Source organism: Pezoporus wallicus, unplaced genomic scaffold (assembly GCF_028554395.1).
Source record: "Pezoporus wallicus isolate ANWC-B61680 ecotype Strahan unplaced genomic scaffold, APGP_CSIRO_Pwel_v1 contig_6822, whole genome shotgun sequence".
NCBI lineage: Eukaryota > Metazoa > Chordata > Aves > Psittaciformes > Psittacidae > Pezoporus > Pezoporus wallicus.
This window is the reverse complement of record NW_026640797.1, coordinates 1-20,022: the sequence shown is the minus strand read 5'-3', so window position 1 is coordinate 20,022 and position 20,022 is coordinate 1. Positions and strand designations below refer to the sequence as shown.

Below are 20,022 nucleotides of genomic sequence, written 5' to 3'. Positions count from 1 at the left end.
CACCCCTCTTCACGCCATAGTTGGACTTGTTATTGTTTGACCTTGCATATTCTGTAAAGACAGCTTTATTCTCAGTGCTGTGTCACGGCTCCATGGGATCAAAATGCACCTGAGAGCTCTTCAGTTCAGCCTTGTTGCCACAGTGTCAGCTTGGCTGGGTCAGGCAGCGCTCAGCATGTCCTTTGTGCTGAGTACCTACCAGATACATTCACCGACAGCTCCTGCAGGCTTAGAGAAGTGTTCTGAAAGCAGAATGCTTTGTCCTGGTCCAGATTTGCTGCAGTGACATTGTCATCCTTCTGATTGTGCTTTTCAATATTACAGGCCCCAACAGGGACTGTGATATTAAATAGCACAGTTGCTTTTTCTCTTGCATGCTAGCTGAGTGGGTTTGAGAACTGTAAGGCCAGCAGGTAGAATGAATCTACACCAGCTGCTCTTCCAACAAACCACATTACCCAGAGACAAAGCTTGGAATAACTAATTCTTTTTGATACTGTGATGGTTGCTAACATGTTTTGCAGATTATGAAACGCCAAATTGCCCAAAATTGGATCTTTTCTCTGAAACGAGCAGTGTTGTGACAGCCAGTGACATGAACAGCAGATATTCACACAGCAATTCAAGGATATCAGTGTAAGTGTCTGCTTTCAAATTAGGTAGTAGCTGCGCTGGTATTTGGGAGGGCAGCTTGCTCATGCTTGGCAGGCTTCTCCTCGCAGCTGTGCGTAGAATCATAGAATAGTTAGGATTGGAAAGGACCTTAAGATCATCCCATTCCAGCCCCCCTGCCATGCCTTGAACCTGCATTAATTACAGGCATTTTGTGGTTATTTTGGCTCTCGTTGGGAGGGAGAGAGCAGAAAATGGCAGAAGCTACTTAGTGCAACAGGAACTGAGTGGCCAGCAGAGGAGCTGTAAACACAGACTCTGGGCTGGAGCTGGCTCTGTGTTGGGCATGTTGCCAGAATAGCTGGCTGCAGGAAGCTTGACACAGAATATGGGCAGAGTACCTCAAACATTAACAGCTCATGCACATGGCCTGTGCTCTTTGCCCTAGTTTTTCTGCTTTAATGGGTGGGAATTACTACTAAATAATCATGCCAATGTCTTCCCACAGTGGGTGTCTGTGTTGCTTTTGAGTGCTCCTAAGAATGTGAGCTGCAGTGTGGGGTAGGGTGTGCTAGGGGCTGCTGTAGTCTGTGAGACTGCTTCTGAATTCCGTAGCTGAAACATGGAGCAATACAGCTGTGGAAAACTGAGCTGCTTAGGACACTTGTCCCAGATAACAGGAGCAGAACACAACCTGCATTCAGCACACCTGTGTCAGAGCGTTTTGATCATTTAGGGATATCATGCAACTAATACTGGCCTATGATTAGAAATTGCTTTCCTGTGAGAATGGCCAGGAGCTGAGCTGTATCAGTGCCTAGTTTGTGGAGATAGCAGAAACGAAAATGTGCACAGGCAAGCATGGACTCTGGCACCAAACAGTTTTAAATAGAGCTCAGCTTTGCCTGATAGTGACTACTGCCAAACAATTTACTCTGCTTTGTGCTTAGAGCAGTGCTTTAACTTTGCTAGAACATAGATCAGTCCTTTTTGTAGTAAAGAAACAGCCCAACTACTTGTGATTCACACCACAAAGGATATTGGTTGAGTAGCAATGGAAACATTAACATAAAGGTATATAAGTTTACATGCAGTTTCCTGACATTGGGAGAGAGTAATAAGTAACTTGTTACTCAAGTTAATGTTCCTTCAGACTTACCCTGATACAGCTGATCCTGTTGTGCATCCTTCTTTTCAGGCGATCCTCAAAGAACCGGCGCAAGGCTGAGCGCAAGAGGTACAGCTTGAAGGAGGGGAGTCCTTTTGAAGATATAGCCCTTCTAGAAGTCCTGGGAGAAAATGTTCGTGCTGTTGAGACTGTGAAGGGTACGACACTTGATGATCCACTCCACAGCTTGTAAAGACAGCTGAGGCAGCTTGCCCCTTCTTGTTGTTAATGGGTGTGGTGGGGAGAGAAGCTGCCTGGTCCGTAAGACCACCTGTCTTGGACCTAGATTTAGCTCATCTGCCTCTGTGCTTGTTAGAACACATAATGATGTAAGCTCTCCACACTTGAAGTTTGAGAGCAGAGAAGAGAACCCTTGCCAGTGCTATCACAGATTTGTCTCATATTTATACTAAGGCACTGGAGGTGCTGGGTAAGGACAGAACCAGTTCAGATTTGATTCTCCTCTTTCTGTGCCCTGAAACCCAGTGAAATACAGCTGTTTATTTAGCACAACTGTGTTAATTGCTGTTGTTTGTGCTTCTGTTCCCTCTTGCAGGAGACATACATATCCTTCTGAAGCAGCTTGTGTTGTTTGGTTACAATGAGCAAGCAGGGGCACTGCAGCAAGCCCTGGAAGAGATTTTGCAGCTGATGGAGACCTCCATCCCAGAAATCTGGACTCCAGACCTGCAGCAGAGCTCTGTCAACCTGGTCTGTGCTCATCTGCAATAACTATTGTGTTTGCTATGCATTAACCAAGTGTTTAGCAGTATTTTGCATCCTCCAGTAAAGAGTCCAGAATGCTTCCTTGGCTTCCCAAATCTGCTCTTTTTTTTCTGAAGAGCTCAAATAGATGATCTGTACAGTACCTGCAAAGTCAGTGCACTCTAGATGTGTACTACAGGTATAGCCGGCTGTGTCCCTTGCGCTGAATGGCATGTTGGATATGGTGAGATCTCATAGTGCTTGTGTTACCTTGTCCTAGGGGTGACTTCATAAGCTCTACTTTAAGCAATTTGTAGAACATGAAACCACTGTTGTATTTTGGGTGATTTTAGGCCTGATGGTTGAAGTGTTTGCATGGCTTTCATCTACTGGAGTACTGGTTGTCGGACCTCATGTTGTGAAGGCTACCAGACAGTCAATTTAGTCTGAATCAGTCTATCATAAGGAGTATATTGCAAAAAGAAAGGTTATGTCAGGCTTCCAAACTTCAGCTTAATGCAGAGTAAGGAAATCACAAGGACTGCACTTAGTTCCCTTCCAAAGTAAAAGTCTTTATTTCTGATAAGTAGTTTCTGGGCATTCATGGTGAGCACAAGGTATTTGGCAGTATCTTCTCCCTAACTACTGACTCTAAGGACAGATTAAAACTGTTCTGTGAGACAGGGAGCTGAAGCTCTCAAAAGAACTTTAAAATATTGCTAGAACTGTAATGAAAGTAGTCCTGCCAAGTCGTGACACAGTGCAGTGAAGAAGTAGGTGCTGGGATTAGGATTCTGTGTCCTGAGAAGCTGTCTGAAAGTGGTTCTCTCTTTCTGCCTCTGTTAACTTTTCTGAGAGATCACTGGACTTTGATCACATATTCCTTGTCACTTTGTACTGTGAGGTCTCCTGCAGGCAGCTGCTTATGCTTTTGGAGACTAGCAGCGGAGTTTTATTTGTAGCTAACCCTGCTCTCAGCCTTGCTTTGTGCAGTTTGGAACGTGGGTATTGCTTCTTCATACAGGTCCTGGGACCCAATTCAACAGCAAACAGCATTATGGCTGCCTATCAGCAGAAGAGGATGGTGACTCCTGTTGTACAAGGTTGGTTGAGACTCTGAGTTAGGTGTGGGTGTGAAATCTCAGTGAGGTCAGTGGGCTTGAGGCTTTCCAAGCTTTGCTACCTGCCAACATTTGTAGGAGCTTCTTGTTTTTCTTTAGGGTATACCCTCCTGCCTTGTGGCAGGTGAGCAGCCTTCTTAATAAGATTTCATTTGCTCTGGAGTACTTTGCTAAAACTCCTCTCTGGATTGTGCTCCTTAATTCCTTGTGTGTACCATCTGTCTGTTATGAGGAAAATGGAAGTCTGATTTCTTAGGGGATGTGTTGGATAATTCTGCTTGTAACTTACCCGCTGAATTTTTCTGTCTGGCTTTGGCAGCCAGGCCAGGCTCTTGAGCAGGCCAGGCTGCAGTCTGCCATTCAAAGTTGCAAATACAACCTTAGGGCTGAGAGACGTACAAGGGCTGGTTCCACCTCCCTGTCTTACCTCTTCCCCACTAGTCCTACAGTCTGTTCCGCTGCTAGTCCAGGAATTACCAGGAGAAATCCTCTAATAAACCTCTAGATGCGATCTGCATGTTGCCACTTGCCAGGGAAAAACTTGTGCTGCTTCTTCAGAGCCAGCTGACTGTTGTGTGTGATGCTTCTGTTACTGGTGAATGAAGGAAATTCTGCTTTCTGCCATTGGTTGTTGTCTCCTTGTTCTGAACAATCACACTTAATGGAGAGGGGACTTGATCTGCCTCATAGATTTATTTCTGTAAGCAGTTCTGCTTGGGGTACTCTTCCCTGTGCAGACAGGTCATCAGCCACTAAAGGGAAATGCTATGTGTCAGACTTCCCAGTGTTCTTTAATGTAAAGAAAATTAAACTAAGTAGTTGACAGCTCCTGGAGAAACTGTATGGTTGTTACCTCTGTTCTGACACTTACCATGTTTGCCTTTCAGATCCAGAATTACTTATTCCACCAAAACTCAATAAAAGTCTACAATGGAAACTGCATCTTCTCCAGTAACTAAAAGCAAGAAATCCCAGCGGACTCTGAAATGTAACTTTTCACATAATTTCATTACATCTTTATGGAAACCCTTGTCCTGATGTTTCTGATAAACTGTTCTTAGGCTGTGCAAGAGAAGGGTCCCTCCTTCTGGTGCAGCTGTTGACTATGACCTGTAAGGCATCGTGCTAATGTGGACAGCTGCTCACACCACACTGCAGAGCTGGTTTGTAGTTGCTGAACGAATGAGTTGTGTTTTCTGTGTTGAAGCTGGATGTTGGTAGTACCAGATTTTCACCAGAATCACTTTGTTACATCAGAGTGAACCCTGCAGTACCGACAGCATTGCTGTCCTGAAAGTGTGCCCATTCACACCAGGGGGATCTTGGGGAGATGCAAGAATTAATAAAAGCAGGGGGTAGATCCTGTGTCGCTCTCTGCTGGGTTACACTTGATGCGCGGATAGACTCCACAACTCGTTAGAAGTTGTAAAGTAGGTATGCTTTTTATTCAGCGCTGAGACGCACGGGGATAATTCCTCAAAGTCATGCGTACCTCAGTGTTGTTTCCCTCTACATTTACTCTCTAAAGTTATATATATTCATAAGGTTGCACAACACGCCTATACATATTCATGTCCTATCCCCACTTCATATTATAATGAGTTAGAAGGTCCTTTGCACCTGCACAGTGCCCCCTCTGGTCATGGGCAGGGGTCTCAAGATGAAGTAAATGAGTCTGTCTCATGTGGGTAGGAGTCTTCAAGATGAAGTAAATGAGTCTTCCTCTTCTTGAACTTTTCACCTTTTAGTCTTCACGTATGGCCTTAGGGTTTGGTCGGTGTCCCAGCCATAAACCATCTGCTTCTCCCCCTTATCAGTAGATTCTGCTTTTCCTTATCAATAGCTGCTTATCAGTAGAATCAGGTGTCTGCTTTTCCTTGTCAATAGAACCAGGTGTCTGCTTTTCCTTATCAATAGAACCAGGTATCTTTGTTCTGCTTAGTAGGCATTTACAACAGACAATACTTTTGTTTAAGCAAACCAATTCCTCTAACCCCCTTGTACAAACTCCCTGTACCACCCCCCTGTACTTTGGTCCACCCTCTGCATCACACTAACCTAGATTAGGTCAGTTAATGCTGCTGTATCAGATCAGCAGCTGTACCCTGATTATGCTGTGCAGTATTGTGGAATGGTTTCAGCTGGAAACTGAATATACCTGAGAATTAGGTTTTACCCCAGAATACTTGTGCAACCTGACTCAAGAGGTAACAGCAGCCGTCCTGGGAGTAAAGGATGGGGACAAGCTCTGCAGGTGAGGGTGGCAACACCTCCAGAGGTAGCAGTTCCCTGCTACCACATTCTGGTCTGACAGCTACTGTGTTCAATGCAAGCCATTTCAGTTAGGTGCAGTGGAAAAACGCCAGAACAAACAAGGCAGTTCCTGCTTGCTGGAGGTACCGCAAGACATGACAATGGGTTGTGTTCTTACTCCATGGCCTTAGCATGTGCCTAGTGCTGCAGGTCATTGATTCTGTGATGTGAAAACCCTATTGTACTGAGAGGGATGGCCACATGGGCTTTCACTGTACATGCTGTGCTGGCTTGGGGTTGTTGGAGTGGTAAAATAATCCTTTGTCAGTGTTGCGTGAAGCATTGGAGTGTTCTTCCAGCCATTATGAGTTATGTGGCAGTGCAGGGACTGCTTAACCCTGTTGTCAAGCACTGTGACTGCACTGGAAACATTCTCCAAGAGTAAAGCCTTGAGATGGTAAAACACATGAAAGGCTGCCCAGGGGTTTTATTGGATTTGGGTCTTTAAAATGGTAGAAGATAGCTGCAAATGAAATACAGAAGCCATCTTTCAGACCTGTAGAAAGGGGTAGTGGGAGGGAATGCATGGTCCTCTCCAGGCTGTGGAGGGCTCTGGCCCTGCAACTGAAATTCAACAAAGGACTAATCCCTGACATTTCTTAACCTGATGCCAGGAAATGTGGAGGTCTTGTATGGCCTAATCTATTGTCTAGGAAGTTCCCCCCTGAAGAACCCAACAAAAGGTGAAACTACTGCCAGCTCATTGAGCTTTCATGCTTGTGCCCAAACACAGCAGTTCCCTTAATGTATGTATATGGCTACTTGTGCTTTTTCTTTGTGGTGATGGCCAAAGCTGAAGACCCTCTAGTCTTAGATGGATTTTCCTATCTGCTTATCAAGGCAAAATCACTGTAAATCTGCCATCCAGGTGAAAGACCAGTCTTCTAAATCATTCATGTGGTAATTCACCATCAGACTCCATTGTCTTCCCCTACGCCTCTGCCTCCTGAGTGAACTTTGACTAAGGAGTGGTAGAGCTGGTAGCCACATCTCCTGTCCTTGAGCCTCCGGGGGAAATTCCTGCCTCCTTTTCAGCAGCAGCAGCAGCCAAAAGCCTGCTTTCCCTTGGTTTCTGCTAGGATACACTTTTTCTTTCTCAGTGACACATCATCTTAAAATACACCCTGCCTTAGCTGATGTCTGTGCAAACAGGTTGAGTTTGCTCTTCTGCGTTCTGCGAAGGCTATTACTTCAATTCCTGATAACTGCATCTGTTTGTAAGCCATCCGTGCAGAAATAATAGAGAAAAGGAGTTAGCTTAAGAAGCAAACATGGCTTCATGGAAGACTGATTCTCTCACTAGAGAAGTTTGTCACCTGTCTGCTGTCTAGCTTCATTAAGTACAAAATACAAAAGGAAAAGTATTAAAGGCACACAATATCACAAAAATAATACAGCTGTGGTAGAAATTTCTTAATTACAGCAAGGGGTGGAAGGGAGGTGCTTTCGAATTTATTCCACACCCTTTGTCAGCACTGGTCTTTCTAAAGCACCCAGTCTCTTCCTCAGAAGCACTTCCTGAAAATACAGGTAGAACCATGTTCTTCATATTCGTACCTGTGCACCCAGAGGTCCTGGAAAGAGTTGAGTGAGGCCAGAATAGACCCACCAATCCAGACAGCAAACTTTCTTTGAGGGGATGTGGCTATGATGGGGCTGTCACAGGGGAACATCATGGCAAGTTCCTTCTGGAAGCGTTCAGCAAAGCCCTCCATCATAGTGCTACCCCCACACAGCAGGACGTTCCCCAGCATTTTGCTGATGATGTCAGCACTGCACTTACTGAGACAGGCAAGTGTCAGCTGTGAAAGCCCTTGCTGCTGTGAGCCAGATAATTCTGGTTTGAAGAGTGCTTCAGCACAAAGGAACCTCTCCTTGCCTACAGTGATGAAGTGCCCATCCGGCAGCTTGTAATCTACTTGTTGTTTCTCAACAGGCAAACTCAAGTCATGCTTAAGATCCAGAGAGGTGTAACAGCACTTCTCTTTGAGATCTTGTATGGTGTTAAGCTGGTGTTCTGTGAATGCATTTCCAGACTCATTTAGTAACTTCATGAGGTAACATGTGATGTCCGAGCCAGCATAATCTACTTTGCCAGTGATGCTGTGTAGAATATAACCTTCATAGATAGGAACCACGTGTGAAACACCATGCCCGCTTTCCACCACGAGAGCTGAGGTTTTCCCATAGGAGTACATGGATAAATGGGACTGGTATGCAAGGTGTATGGCAGGCATGTGTAACCCTTCAAACAGCATCTCAGCATATTTCCCCTTGTCAGTGGTGGAACACAGGGGAGGCACTGACATCAAAACAGCATGGTCCTCTGGCTGAATCTTCATCTCCACCTTGAAAATACACTTCAAAATATCTCGGACAGAGTTCCAGTCCACCACTGTGCCGTGTCTTACTGGGTTGGTGCGTGCTGAGGATATGCTGCTATTCTGAAGCTCTTTTCCAACAAAGGTTTCTCTTTGATTGCTCCCAGCCTCCCACGTGGTCTTACCAAATGTAGGTGAAACAACAGACAAAGGCCACAGGTCCCCTGCGAAGCCACACTTGAAGTGACCCATGCCAGTGTCTACAACTAACGCTTTAGTTTCCTTCATTGCCTTGAGGTTAGCTGTGGTGGCGGATTTGTGGCTGACCATTCCTACAGCCCCTTCCTGTGCAGCTGTGACACCATTGTGTCACAGTGCTGGACACGCTCTGGGTAGTGTTGCCCTGCCACCGCTCCCTCCTAGGTCACCACAAGCTGCAGACATGCACCTGATGGCAGTGGTTCTGCTGATGATGCTGGCCTATGACATCATACCTGGGCTTGCCCCTCAGAAATCAGCACTCCACAGGCAAGGGTGTGACAGTCATGCACCTAGCTGCATGCTGTGTCTGTACAGAAGGAATGCACATTTGTGCTTCGCTTTGACCTGTTAAGAGGTACTAAAACACATGACACCCACTCAGACATTATGGATCGTGGGCCATAAGATGTGCGTTTAACTGGAGGAGCATGATTCCATTTCTGGCCTGTGTCTGCCACATGAGGATGACCATGGTTCTCCAGCCTTTGCAACTGCCTTTGGTCCAAAACAGTTCCTGTTGTGAGGCATTAGCCCCAATCCACCTCTGGGGCTAACTGAAGCCCTAGTTCGTGTTAAAGAGTGAATCCCAGGATTGGCTGTGCTTCTGTTTCTCCAAGTTTTGTTTTATAAACTAAGACATAGTATTTACTAATGTCAGCAGAAACTAAAGAGTGACTAGTGTTTGAAATTAGGCCACACCCAACCCCTACTGTTGCCCATACCACTACAGGAACATCTTTGTTCTTTTCCAGCAGCAACAGGTCATTGTTTGCCCCACCAGGGTATGTAGACATGCTGCTGAATGGGAGACACATGAAGACACCCTCTCCACACAGTGCACTGTTAGGAACAGCATTCTCCCTGTACAACAAAAGCTCCATCTGCTCTTTTACTGAGAGCCATTTCACCCAGAAGGCACCTTACTTGAGAAGTCAAAGCTGGGTTTAGAATGAAACCACCACAAACCAGTTCTGGACCCAGAAACAGATTTTAATCACTACTGCTCTGCTGCCTATCTGGGAGTTCACATCTTTACAACAATCAAATGACAGAGGCTCCCCAAAATCTAGATGCAGAGAAACAGGACATCATTAAACCACACAATTTCTGTGCCAACCTCAACATACGCAGCCAAACAACTGCAAACTATAGTTCATTACTCTGGGGAGCAGCAAAGGTGGTCATTGTGTGTTATTCATGTATTTCTGTTAAATCCTTGTACATGAAAAGCTGCCCCTCTTAACGCCTGAGCAGTGACTACCCTGGCACGTGGTGTGATGCAGTGCCTGCTCCATGGCCAAGGGGAAGTTCCGCAGCACTGGAATTTCAGCAGAGTGAGTTCACAGTAGCTGATGCTCCTTCCCATGCACTCTCAATATACTCTGTTGACAGCTTGCTGTCAGCCTTACCAGCTTCATCAACATTATTACTTCAGACAAACTTCAACATCAAGAGAAACTGTTTTATTGCTTTCTCAGTAGAAACCTAGACTTTGAATTAAAATAATCCAAACAAAATCTTCCTTCAGACTCCAGTTCATATACAGATTAGTGTGGCTGTACCATAACAAAGCTGCAAACACACCTTCAATTCAGAAGTCACTTTATTTAATATTGGGCTTTGCTTTTGCCTGAATAATTACAGTTAGCGTGCTGCTGTTTCCAGGTTGCTTTTTCACATATTACGTTTGTCATTCCACTTAACAAGAAGTACACAAGTTCACCAACATTCTGAGGCCTTTGTTCTAGCCAGAAATCTAAAGACAGACTGCAGGATGATTTATTTCCAAAGTCACTTTGGCGAATGTTTCTTGAGATGTTCCTTTAACTGTGGGACAGTGGAGAGATGTTGCTTGCAACGATGGCATCTGAGGGGCAATTTGAGAAGTTCAGAGACATCACCTTTCACCATCACTTTTCCCTTGCTTCGTACCATCTCTATCACATCTGAACAAAAAAAAAAAAAGAGAGCAGAGGTATTGGGACCATGCAGAACCCCTGACACTGCTTTGCATGCATGGCGAGTCATCACGGCATTCCAATTTAAACCAGGCACAAAATTCAGCTGACTTTTACTTAGTGCTATTCCCCAATATCTGAAATTATACAAAATATTTCAATTATTACAACAGAATTTGTGGCTTACACATTTGTTTGGGGGGAAAAAAGCCCAAAGCCAGAACCCACAAGCAGGATTACATGTAATAAAATACAGTTTCTAATCATTACCTTGAGAATTTAAGAAGTAATCTGTAGTAAATGAGTTCCAGTGCTTTTTGGTTTTCAGGGCCGGAGAATCAAAATCCTGGCTGATTACATGCAAATGTAGCTGACTGAAACAAATACATTGGGTAGATATGAGACAAAAATAACGTTAATGCTTGAAGTTCTTTTGCAGTAGTACCAGTTGTAAATGTGACTCAGCAGTCAGACCACCAAACGTATGGGTCAGTCTTGCTATACCTGACCCACAGCCCTGCCACAAAAGAAACGCCCTCTGTTCTGGAAGCACTGCGTCATTCCAAGCATTTCACGTTACAGATTTAGCCCCAAATCTATACAGGGGTCTCCACCTGGTGACCTTACCTCATGCTGGGGATAGCATGGTAGCCCAGTCTGAACTCCAAACTCTCTCGGGCAGGGCACTCTTCGATTATTTTTTGCCCAACTGCATGCATATGTTCCAGGAGTTCAAGATGGTCCCTGGTGACTGCCTTGAGGCTTGAAATGGGGTCCCATGGTAAGATAAGCCAGTGGTAACGTGCTTTGGGATATTTATCCTTGATGACTACAGTCTTTTCATCTTTGTAAACCTTGCAAAACAAACAACTAGATTACTTACTGATTGAAAGTTAAAGTATCAAGATTCCTATAAGCACTGTATTGGCTGGATTTTGAGATGTTACCCATCCCACTGTGGTTGCAGAGTGCCTAAGCACAGATAGGTGTTGCTAGTGCAGGTGGGACTGTCAGGAAAAATGCCTGGGAAAATTACTATATGGAAAGACATATCAAACAGCAGAGCATTCACTTCAAGGGGGACTTTTGCTGTAACTAAGTTAGTACAGGATATGCACCCATGTGAGAACCTGGACACTGAGCTTGTCTCAAACACCGCTTACATTCCATAGTGTGAGTAAAAGACAGGAAACTGAGCTTGTCTCAGGCACCATTTACATGTGACTATGGGAGGCCTTGAATGTAAACAAAGCAAATAATAATAATGTTGGCTATTATTATATACTGTGTAGATAGGATTGTTCTGCCCCCTTTGTTCGAAGCTGATAAGCCTCCACAGGAATGTGAAAGGATGATTTAAGGATGAGCTGACTCAGAGGATGGAGTCAAAAAGCAGTCACCATGATAGAAGGGACAATGACCAGCTGGAGGATCCTCAGTGCTCTCTAAACTGTGCCCATCATTACCACAGTAATGCTTCTCTATGCGTCGTATGAAAATTATGGATAACACCCCAAGAGAATATGAACATAAAAGTTCAGGGCTCAGGTCAGAGGGAGAGCTCCCACCACCAATGATACCCAGGGTGAAGGGGACCAACAAGGCATGGTTGGATCCACAGGTGGTGATACTTCTCTCTCTTCCTCTCCCTTTCTTTCTCTCTCTCTTCTCCTCTCTTTTTCACTGAATACTAACTACACCTAAGTAAAAACACATGGCACAGGACTTGCTGATCCAGCTGAAGTTAATCATTGTTATTATATCTAACCACATGCCTTGTATTTTGTGTTAAATAGGTAGGCTGATGTCATTTCACCTTAATTCAGTACAAGGGTATCAGGAACTTTGTCACTGTTCCCAAGGGGAGGAAGGTTGTCCTAAACAGCTCTTTTCAGATCAAAACAACCCTTTTCCATACCATGTATGAGGCAGCTACAATGAGATGTTCCAACATCCCTCTTTATACACTTCAAGGAAAAAGCTTTCTATTCTTACAGAGCAGTAAGTTAACCATTGCTCCAGGTGGATATGAACTCTTCTGAAAACCACCTGGACTCAGATACCAATGACATCTAGGAAACTCTTACTTCCATCAGGTAACATTCAAGTTTTGCAGTCACTGAAACAAAACTCATGGCCCTGTACTCAGTGTGGAGCATGCAGGAATGCACTGCACTGCTGCATCCCTTGTGGATTTCTGGAGAGAAACACAAGTCTCAGAGGCGCTACCAACAGTGTGTTTTGGTGCTGCAGACCTCCGCCAGCGATACAAACACAGAAACATTCAAGTCCCACCTATTTCAGCTCATGCCACCCGATGTGCTACTTTGTAAGATCACTCACAAAAAGGAGAACAGTTTCCTTGCTCATCATGCCTTTCTCCTGTTTTCATTTTGGTTTACCTTCTGCAACAATTTGATGCTGAAGAGAAACAGTAGCAAAGCATGCGGCTAGGAGGGTATGGAGACAACCTGACGCTGGCGATAAAAACCTATTTCTCCAGCAGAAGCTGTGGGCTGTGCCTCTGATAACTCAGCAGCATGTCTACTGGTGAGAGATGGATGATGTCTTTGTCATCTTTGCTAATCTCATATGTTTATATACAGATCTGATCAGTCTTACTCTACAGGAAGACTAAAATTTTATCAGCACACAAACCACAGGACTGATTCTTTCAGTAGCAAGACTGGTTGATACTGTCACAGAATGACTGGGGTTGGAAGGGACCTCTGCAGATCATCTATCTAATCAACCCCCTGCTAAGGCAGGCTCACCTAGAGCAGGTCACACAGGAATGTGCCCAGGCAGGTTTTAGCTATGTCCAGAGAGGGAGCCTCCACAACCTCCCTGGGCAGCCTGTTCCAGTGCTCTACACCCTCAACATGAAGAAATTCTTCCTCATATTCAACTTTTTATATACACACATTAGTGTCATCATATCCCAGTGGGAATGGGATCATGATCGTTCAGAAGAAAGAAATATCACCATTTATTTAATATTTGATTAAAAAACAAAGACAGGAATTCTTTGGTTTGTATATTCAGTTCAGATGCACTACTAATAAAGCTAACACTAAATCACAAACAGTTTTTTGTGTTCTAACACACAAAGAACAGTTTTAAAACACCATCTTGATAAGTGCTATATGAAATTTCCTTAAGAGATGAAAATTAAGCTTCATGTTTAGAAAGTAAACAAGTATTTCAATAGCATTATCATTCCCCATAGAAATACTCATTTGAAACTCCTGGCATTTCCAGAAATCTACGCAGTTCAACACTTCACACCTAAATTAAAAAAAAATATATATATATGTATAAAAATAGAAATAAGAGACCTTCTGATCAGTATCAAGGACATTATTTTCAGCTGGAGGTGATCATGACCTTAAGGGGCCCAGTGAGGCTGCCCCTGGAGATCAGTTCAAAGCCTAAGGCAATCACACCAAGTGCAAGTGGTCAGACTGAGTCACCTCCAAAGGTCGTTTCCAACTAAAATTGTTCAAGTATCATAGGTGTCTGTGATATTTGTCCTCCTGAACACATACTCTTGCTGAGAAGTACAAAGGGAAAAACACATCTCTAATGTTAAGATGACCATGCAGCAGCCAGTGAACCAAAACCCAAGCTAAATGGACACACGCTTAAAGCCTTACTGCACCAGACAGTGCGTTCTCCCTATGCTGGGGCCAAACAGCTTGTTTTTGAGAAAGAGATGCCTACGTATTTGCCATATCTTAAAAACAAAAGGAAAGTAGGTTCTACACATGGACAGGGAAGATTCTCCGATGGCCCTCTCAGAATAGACTAACAAGAAAGTATGCATACACTGCAGCCACAAAAGACATTTGTCAGATTTCTGCATCTTGAGTCTGACCTCCCCAAAACCAGGCAGCAAAGAGCTCAAGGAAAACCATTATGCAGCCACAGGGGAGCAGGGGGAGTGAGGTGCATCTGGAGTATCTGCAGGAGGTTAAAGGAAACAACCAGGAAATTCCTGTTAGCATGAAGAAATGGAGTGGAATGAGGAGCCAGAGGTCACATCCGGCCAGCTAGTATGGAGGTGCTGCAGTTTAGTTTGCTGGATACCAGGAATCTGCCCCATGCTTGGTAAAAATAGTGCCTACTGCTGGGAAACAGGAACCTCCACTGCTTGCTCAGCTTCAGACTACACCTCCATTTTAGATGGTCCCCCTGAGGAAACAAAGCAACAGCACGGCTCACCTGCTCTCCCAAGAACCTTTCTGAACTGTGGGCTAAATTTAATAATGTAGAGAGCTTAAAGGTAATTAGGATAATGACATTCTGCAATATCAGTATAGTAGAGACTCTTAAATTAATGCTAGGACAGACAGAGATGCAAGTACAATCAGCCCTTATGCAGTACTCCACTGGTTAATCAGGTCATAAAAGTAAACTGCAGAAGGAACAAAGAAAGCTCATTTAATTTTGTTAGACAGGAGCTGTTGTATAGTACAAGTGTACAGCTTTCACCTGCATTTTTGGATCTTGCATGGAGCTCTTTAGACCCTGACTCCAGTGTCCTGAGTGTTCCTGAAGCACACAAAGAAAAAGAAATTATTGTATAAGATAATCAAGAACCCAGTTGAATGTTTTAAACATTCAATGAAGTACTTTCATTAGTATACAGCAGCAAAAGAACACCTGAATGACAGCTGAATGACTTCCTTTCTACAAATGCCAACATGCCTGCTCCAACTGCCCCCACAGAGCTATGTTTGAAACCTTTTAAGGAGATACTGTTAAGATTTAAGGTTAAGTCTTTCAAATGTTGGAAGTTTAAAAACACAGGGCTCTAGTTCTGCTGGAATTTAATAACTTGCATGCACATGCTATGGCACAGTCCTCCATTACTACTGACGACAGATTATTTTACTAAAAGGCCCTCTGCCTCATGGATCACAATGAGTGCAAGGGCCAAAGGAAGCAGAAGAATCTCCATGTCCTATCACATGCTGCTCTGCACAGAACAAAGAAATGGTTGTGCTGTGTGGCCCTACTCTTACATATATCTATTTTTTCATATTGTGCGAGGAGTGGCTTGTACAGAAAACAAGAAAGGCACAAGAAAATCAAGTCAACACAAGCAGGTATTTCTTAACTTGGTTACTGAATGCCTAATAGAAGGTGCCTTGAGCGCACTTTTTTCCAAACAGATAATGTTTTACTTGTTCAGATCACTTTACAGGCATTATCAATTATGATCTTTACCATATTTTTACAGAGAGAGATGTTCAAACATTATAGTACTACCAAAGAAACAGGGTGAATCGTCCTGTCTGGCACTAATCTAACCTGAATTCACAAATTAAATGAGTGGTCAACCCACCACAACCTGTGACTGACATCTTGTCTTGAGGGGTTTCATTTCCGTGACTCCTCCTCCAGCAACTGCACTGTTATAGGTCCAGATGCACTAAGCAGTCTCTTATTTTGTGCACATCAGCAGGGCTAAAAATTCCCTTTTTGGGAATACCAGATTATGGCTGGTAGCATTCACTAATGTAAACATGGTTCTACTGTAAGGAATGACCCAAGCAAGAGGAAAAAAAAAACATAAGAATCAAAACAAACAAACAAACAAAAAAAAAAAAAACAAACAAAAAAACCCAAACATAAGAGTGTCAAGTTGTCCCATTGGCTGTATGTAAGCTTTTAGATAATCACTGCTGCATCTATAACACTGCAGAATGCATCATAAGAGCCAGCACCATATCCTTGTGTGACTCCAGATAAACCCAGCACATGTGACTTGTCCTTCTAGCAGAAACTGCAACAGGAACCGGAGATTAAATCCTTCCTGACTCCAAGCAAGCACCTTCACACACATGCATCCCCTTCAGCACAGGTTAGAATGAGTCCCAGGAAACTTTCTCAGGACTGGGTTTCATATTTCACATGCTCCGAACACTCTGAGGATCTGTGTTCACCTGAGACACTCCCCATCAGAAGTACCCACAAAAGTGAAAGACCAAAAGCCATGATGGAAGAGACAACCCCAGGAGAAACAGCACAAGCATTAACACTTGCCGTTTTGCTCGAAGTTCCTTCATGGGGAGATACACCAGTATTGCTTAGCTTGGGATTTGCAGAACTGCCTTTTGTATCCCCCACCTCCATCTTCATTGTTTTCCTGGGCACAAACTCTATATCATTATTCTCATAGGAGTCCTCACGTGACACCTGTTTGGTTTGTATTTTCTCTTTTGCTTCGGTAACAGTTTTCCCTGATTCTTCAGCGAATTGCACTGTGTAAGGGTAAAGTTTATTCACAATATGCAGAACTTGGCCTGGCTTCATTTTCACCTCTTCGCCCTTGCCAATATTCACGAGATCAACACTAGTTGGGTTGACTCCTATCTGTGGTAGGGACAAAAAGGAAAATAAATAGCAAATGATATTGCAACTGGAATCACCAACTACTCCTCCACTGTCCATTGATTTTCATTTTGCACCTCACACTTTCACAAAACAAACTGTTTATTCTGTTCTAGGAGAAAATGAGGACAGCAAGGTGGTCAAATTTTTACTTGCTTCTTTTATTGCATCCATTTCCAGCTTTATGCAACAGTGTTTTGAAGACTGAGAATTTACCTGATGTTGAGCTGATAATTGAAAAGCAATACAATTTCCTCCCTCCCAGGCATAACTGATAATGCAAAGTGGCAGGGGCAACCTACAATGACTGGCTGATAGAAGGATTTTGCCTGATCATTATCACATCTTTGGCTCTATCAGCCATCAAAAAAAAACTAAACCTTCCACAACTGCCCAGTCCCATCTCCATGACAAAGTGCCTGGAAGAACGGGTTGAGAATTCACAGTAAGGTTCCCTGATGCTGTCTGAGACTGGAGCACATCTGGAAGGAATAGTGCAGTCTTTGCAGTTCAAAAGAAAAAAAAAGAAGAACATATCATTTCCAAGGCCCACTCACTGTGCAATCCTTGGTCATAGAACAGCTACAGGTCGTTCAGACCCAGTGAACAGAATCATCACTTGCAGCATGCGTGGAGTTTAAATACGTATCAAAAATATTGTACACCCTGTTAACGTACCTGTTGAACTGTGACATACCCCTTGTTACAGTCTGCTTTTAACTGAACTGGAAGGAAAGAACAAAGTGTCACAATGCCGTGTAAACAGAAAGGCCAGAACTTTGCTGAACCACCCTTGCAGAAAGCACTCCTGTATTTTAAGACCTGCTACTTTCTGAAGCTGATCTCTGTGAATGTACAAAAAGAATACTTCTGCTTCATCCTCTGTTTCCAGGACCACAGGTAAAACAGAACCAACCCATACACTGAGTCATACCTGAGTATTCCACACCGTGATCAGCACAACTACTTAGAATACAGACAAAATCTGTGGAAGTCTTTTACACACTCCTGATATTCTCACCAGCCCTTTTTGACTTTGTGTAATTATAATTAACAGGGCATGGAACAGGACTGTGTCCAGAGGGAAAAAAAGGCAGGGAAAATGTGAAGTATTTTTCTGGTTTTGACAGGGACAGAGTTAATTTTTTTCCTAATAGCTGGTACAGTGCATGTTTTGGCTAGCCAAAGGGGTATTCCATACCACAGTACATTGTGCCCAGTATATAAAGTCGGGGGAGTTACCAGGAAGGCCCAGATCTCTGCTTAGGTAGAGGCTGGGTATCAGTCAGCAGGTGATGAGCATTGTGCACCACTGTTGGGGTTCTTCTTTTTGTTTGTCCAGTTTATTCCTCTATCTTTTTATTATTATTGTTGCTGTTACCATTATATTCTACTTATTTGAATTATTAAACTCTTGTTATCTCAACACACAGGTTTTACCTTTTTTCCAGTTCTCTCCCCCATCCCTTGGGAGAGCAGTGCTACATAGTTGCTGGCTGGGGCTAAACCATGACAAGTATTTTATAGACCACAGGGATTTTTATATACTCTCACACTGCATCTATAAAATAACTCATACTAAAAACCAGCTGGTGGAAGACTAAAGAGATGAAGTGCTACTCACAAAGCAAGAGCGCAGGCTGTGGAACATGACTGTGGGTCTTTGGACCCATGTCCAGGTTCAATGCCTTAGTTCACAAAGGTGAGCTTCCTGATATTAGGTGTCTCCTCCACTTTTTTAGGACTCAGAGAGGTCCATAAGTGCTTATGGAAAAAGCTTGATACCTTCAAGAATCAGGCAACACTATGGACCATGTAGAGAAAGGAGACCATAAGCCAGTGACTGCAGAAGCAAGCCCAAGGAAAGCCTGCTTCAGTTCCAGGGAAAAACTGTGATTTCCCATTTAGACCCTGCTCAAAGCAAGCTTACAGCTTATGCAGAAGCATTGGTTTGTTAGCTTTACTGTAATTTAGCCAAACAGAAGAGTGATATTCATGACCCATGGCATAGAGTTGGAATTGGATGATCTTGAAGTCTTTTCCAACCCAAACCATTCTACTATTCTGTGATAAACACCGCACACTTTTCACAAGTAAGGTTGTTGCTGCTGCATGTAGGAAGCGGGATTTGAGCTAAACCTTACCTTGCTGACGTGAGCACTTCTTATCCGTTATCCCAGTCTCTGGGCCGCGCCCAATCACCACTGCTTCCATGTGTGGCAGTTTCACTCTCTGACTGCATTTCTCCTTCCCCACCAGCCAGCACACACGCATCACTGTGAGAGCAAAACATAGAGAGTGTTACTAACAATGGGTCACTGTCCTGTGGAACGGGGTCCAGGGATTCTGCTGCCAGTCCATCCATTAGCTGAGTCTCTTCTGCTAACTGGGTTCATGCTTCTGAAAGTCAAGGCCAAGTGCTGCATTAACACTAGCGTAATCTAAGGGCAAATTGCTGTTGAAAGGGCAATCCTATTTCCTTCCTTCCATATCACTATACATTCTTACAGATCATGTATGGGAAAAATCAACTGGATCAACAGCTCCATCTGACAGACAAGCCTACCCATAAAAAAAAAAAAAGATATTTGTATCCCACTGAATCAGGATTGATCTGAGAGATTCATTTATGTACCAAAACAAAGCAAGAGGCAGAGAGAGGGTGACAGAGGGGAATAGGTTCATGTAGGCACAGCCTGCAGATGGACCATACAGTGAATCCGGGCCTCAAGTTTATACCGAGGTGACCCTGCAACGATCCCTGCCCGGTGCTTGGCATTAAGGGCTCCTCCTTCCAACTCCCGGTGTAAAGCGACCCTCCCTCCCCACTGCAACACACTCAGCAATGTCCGGCACGTGGTTATGCCCACCGAGCAGCACCTCCCGCTCGGCCTGCTGCCAGGGACTGCCGCCCTCCGCGGAGGCCTCCCACGCGGCAACCACCGCCAGCACCTTACGGCCCCCGCGGCCAGCCGGGCGCCTCCCAGCCCCGCCGGACGCCTGCCTCCGGCCGCAGCACCACGATGGTTACCGATGGGTACCGGCCTGCGACGGAGGGTATCGGTAACCAGGCCCCGCGCCCATGGCAACGCCGGGCCCCGCCCTCACTGCACGCGATGCCTCAACGCCGCATCCAACCCAACCAATCGGCTGCTGCAGCGTCA

The 20,022-nt window shown here is 44.3% G+C and overlaps 3 protein-coding genes across 5 annotated transcripts in view; 1 reads left to right on the top strand and 2 right to left on the bottom strand.

Moving 5' to 3' along the window:
* ELP1 (elongator acetyltransferase complex subunit 1) overlaps positions 1-4,632 on the top strand; it is a 28,642-nt gene extending 24,010 nt beyond the window's left edge. For all 3 annotated transcript variants that reach the window (XM_057420731.1, XM_057420732.1, XM_057420730.1), the window contains 5 exons: positions 525-636; positions 1,811-1,938; positions 2,337-2,491; positions 3,510-3,588; positions 4,494-4,632. In XM_057420731.1, coding sequence (XP_057276714.1) covers positions 525-636; positions 1,811-1,938; positions 2,337-2,491; positions 3,510-3,588; positions 4,494-4,561 — 542 coding nt within the window. In that variant the 3' untranslated portion in view covers positions 4,562-4,632. The remainder of the gene's footprint in view (positions 1-524; positions 637-1,810; positions 1,939-2,336; positions 2,492-3,509; positions 3,589-4,493) is intronic.
* Positions 1-8,570, bottom strand: part of LOC130605329 (actin-like protein 7A) — a 159,893-nt gene extending 151,323 nt beyond the window's left edge. Inside the window, exon 1 of the mRNA XM_057420739.1 lies at positions 7,383-8,570. Within this exon, the coding sequence (XP_057276722.1) occupies positions 7,425-8,570 (1,146 nt within the window). The 3' untranslated portion in view covers positions 7,383-7,424. The remainder of the gene's footprint in view (positions 1-7,382) is intronic.
* Positions 8,571-10,086: 1,516 nt separating this feature from the next.
* On the bottom strand, positions 10,087-19,134 carry APTX (aprataxin). The gene is made up of 7 exons (XM_057420729.1): positions 19,003-19,134; positions 17,537-17,583; positions 16,511-16,840; positions 14,954-15,013; positions 11,087-11,313; positions 10,730-10,833; positions 10,087-10,447 (listed from the first exon to the last, which is right to left on the bottom strand). Exons 1-7 carry the CDS (start codon positions 19,130-19,132, stop codon positions 10,293-10,295), a joined length of 1,053 nt encoding a protein of 350 aa, XP_057276712.1. The 5' UTR covers positions 19,133-19,134; the 3' UTR covers positions 10,087-10,292.
* Between the last annotated feature and the right edge of the window lie 888 nt (positions 19,135-20,022).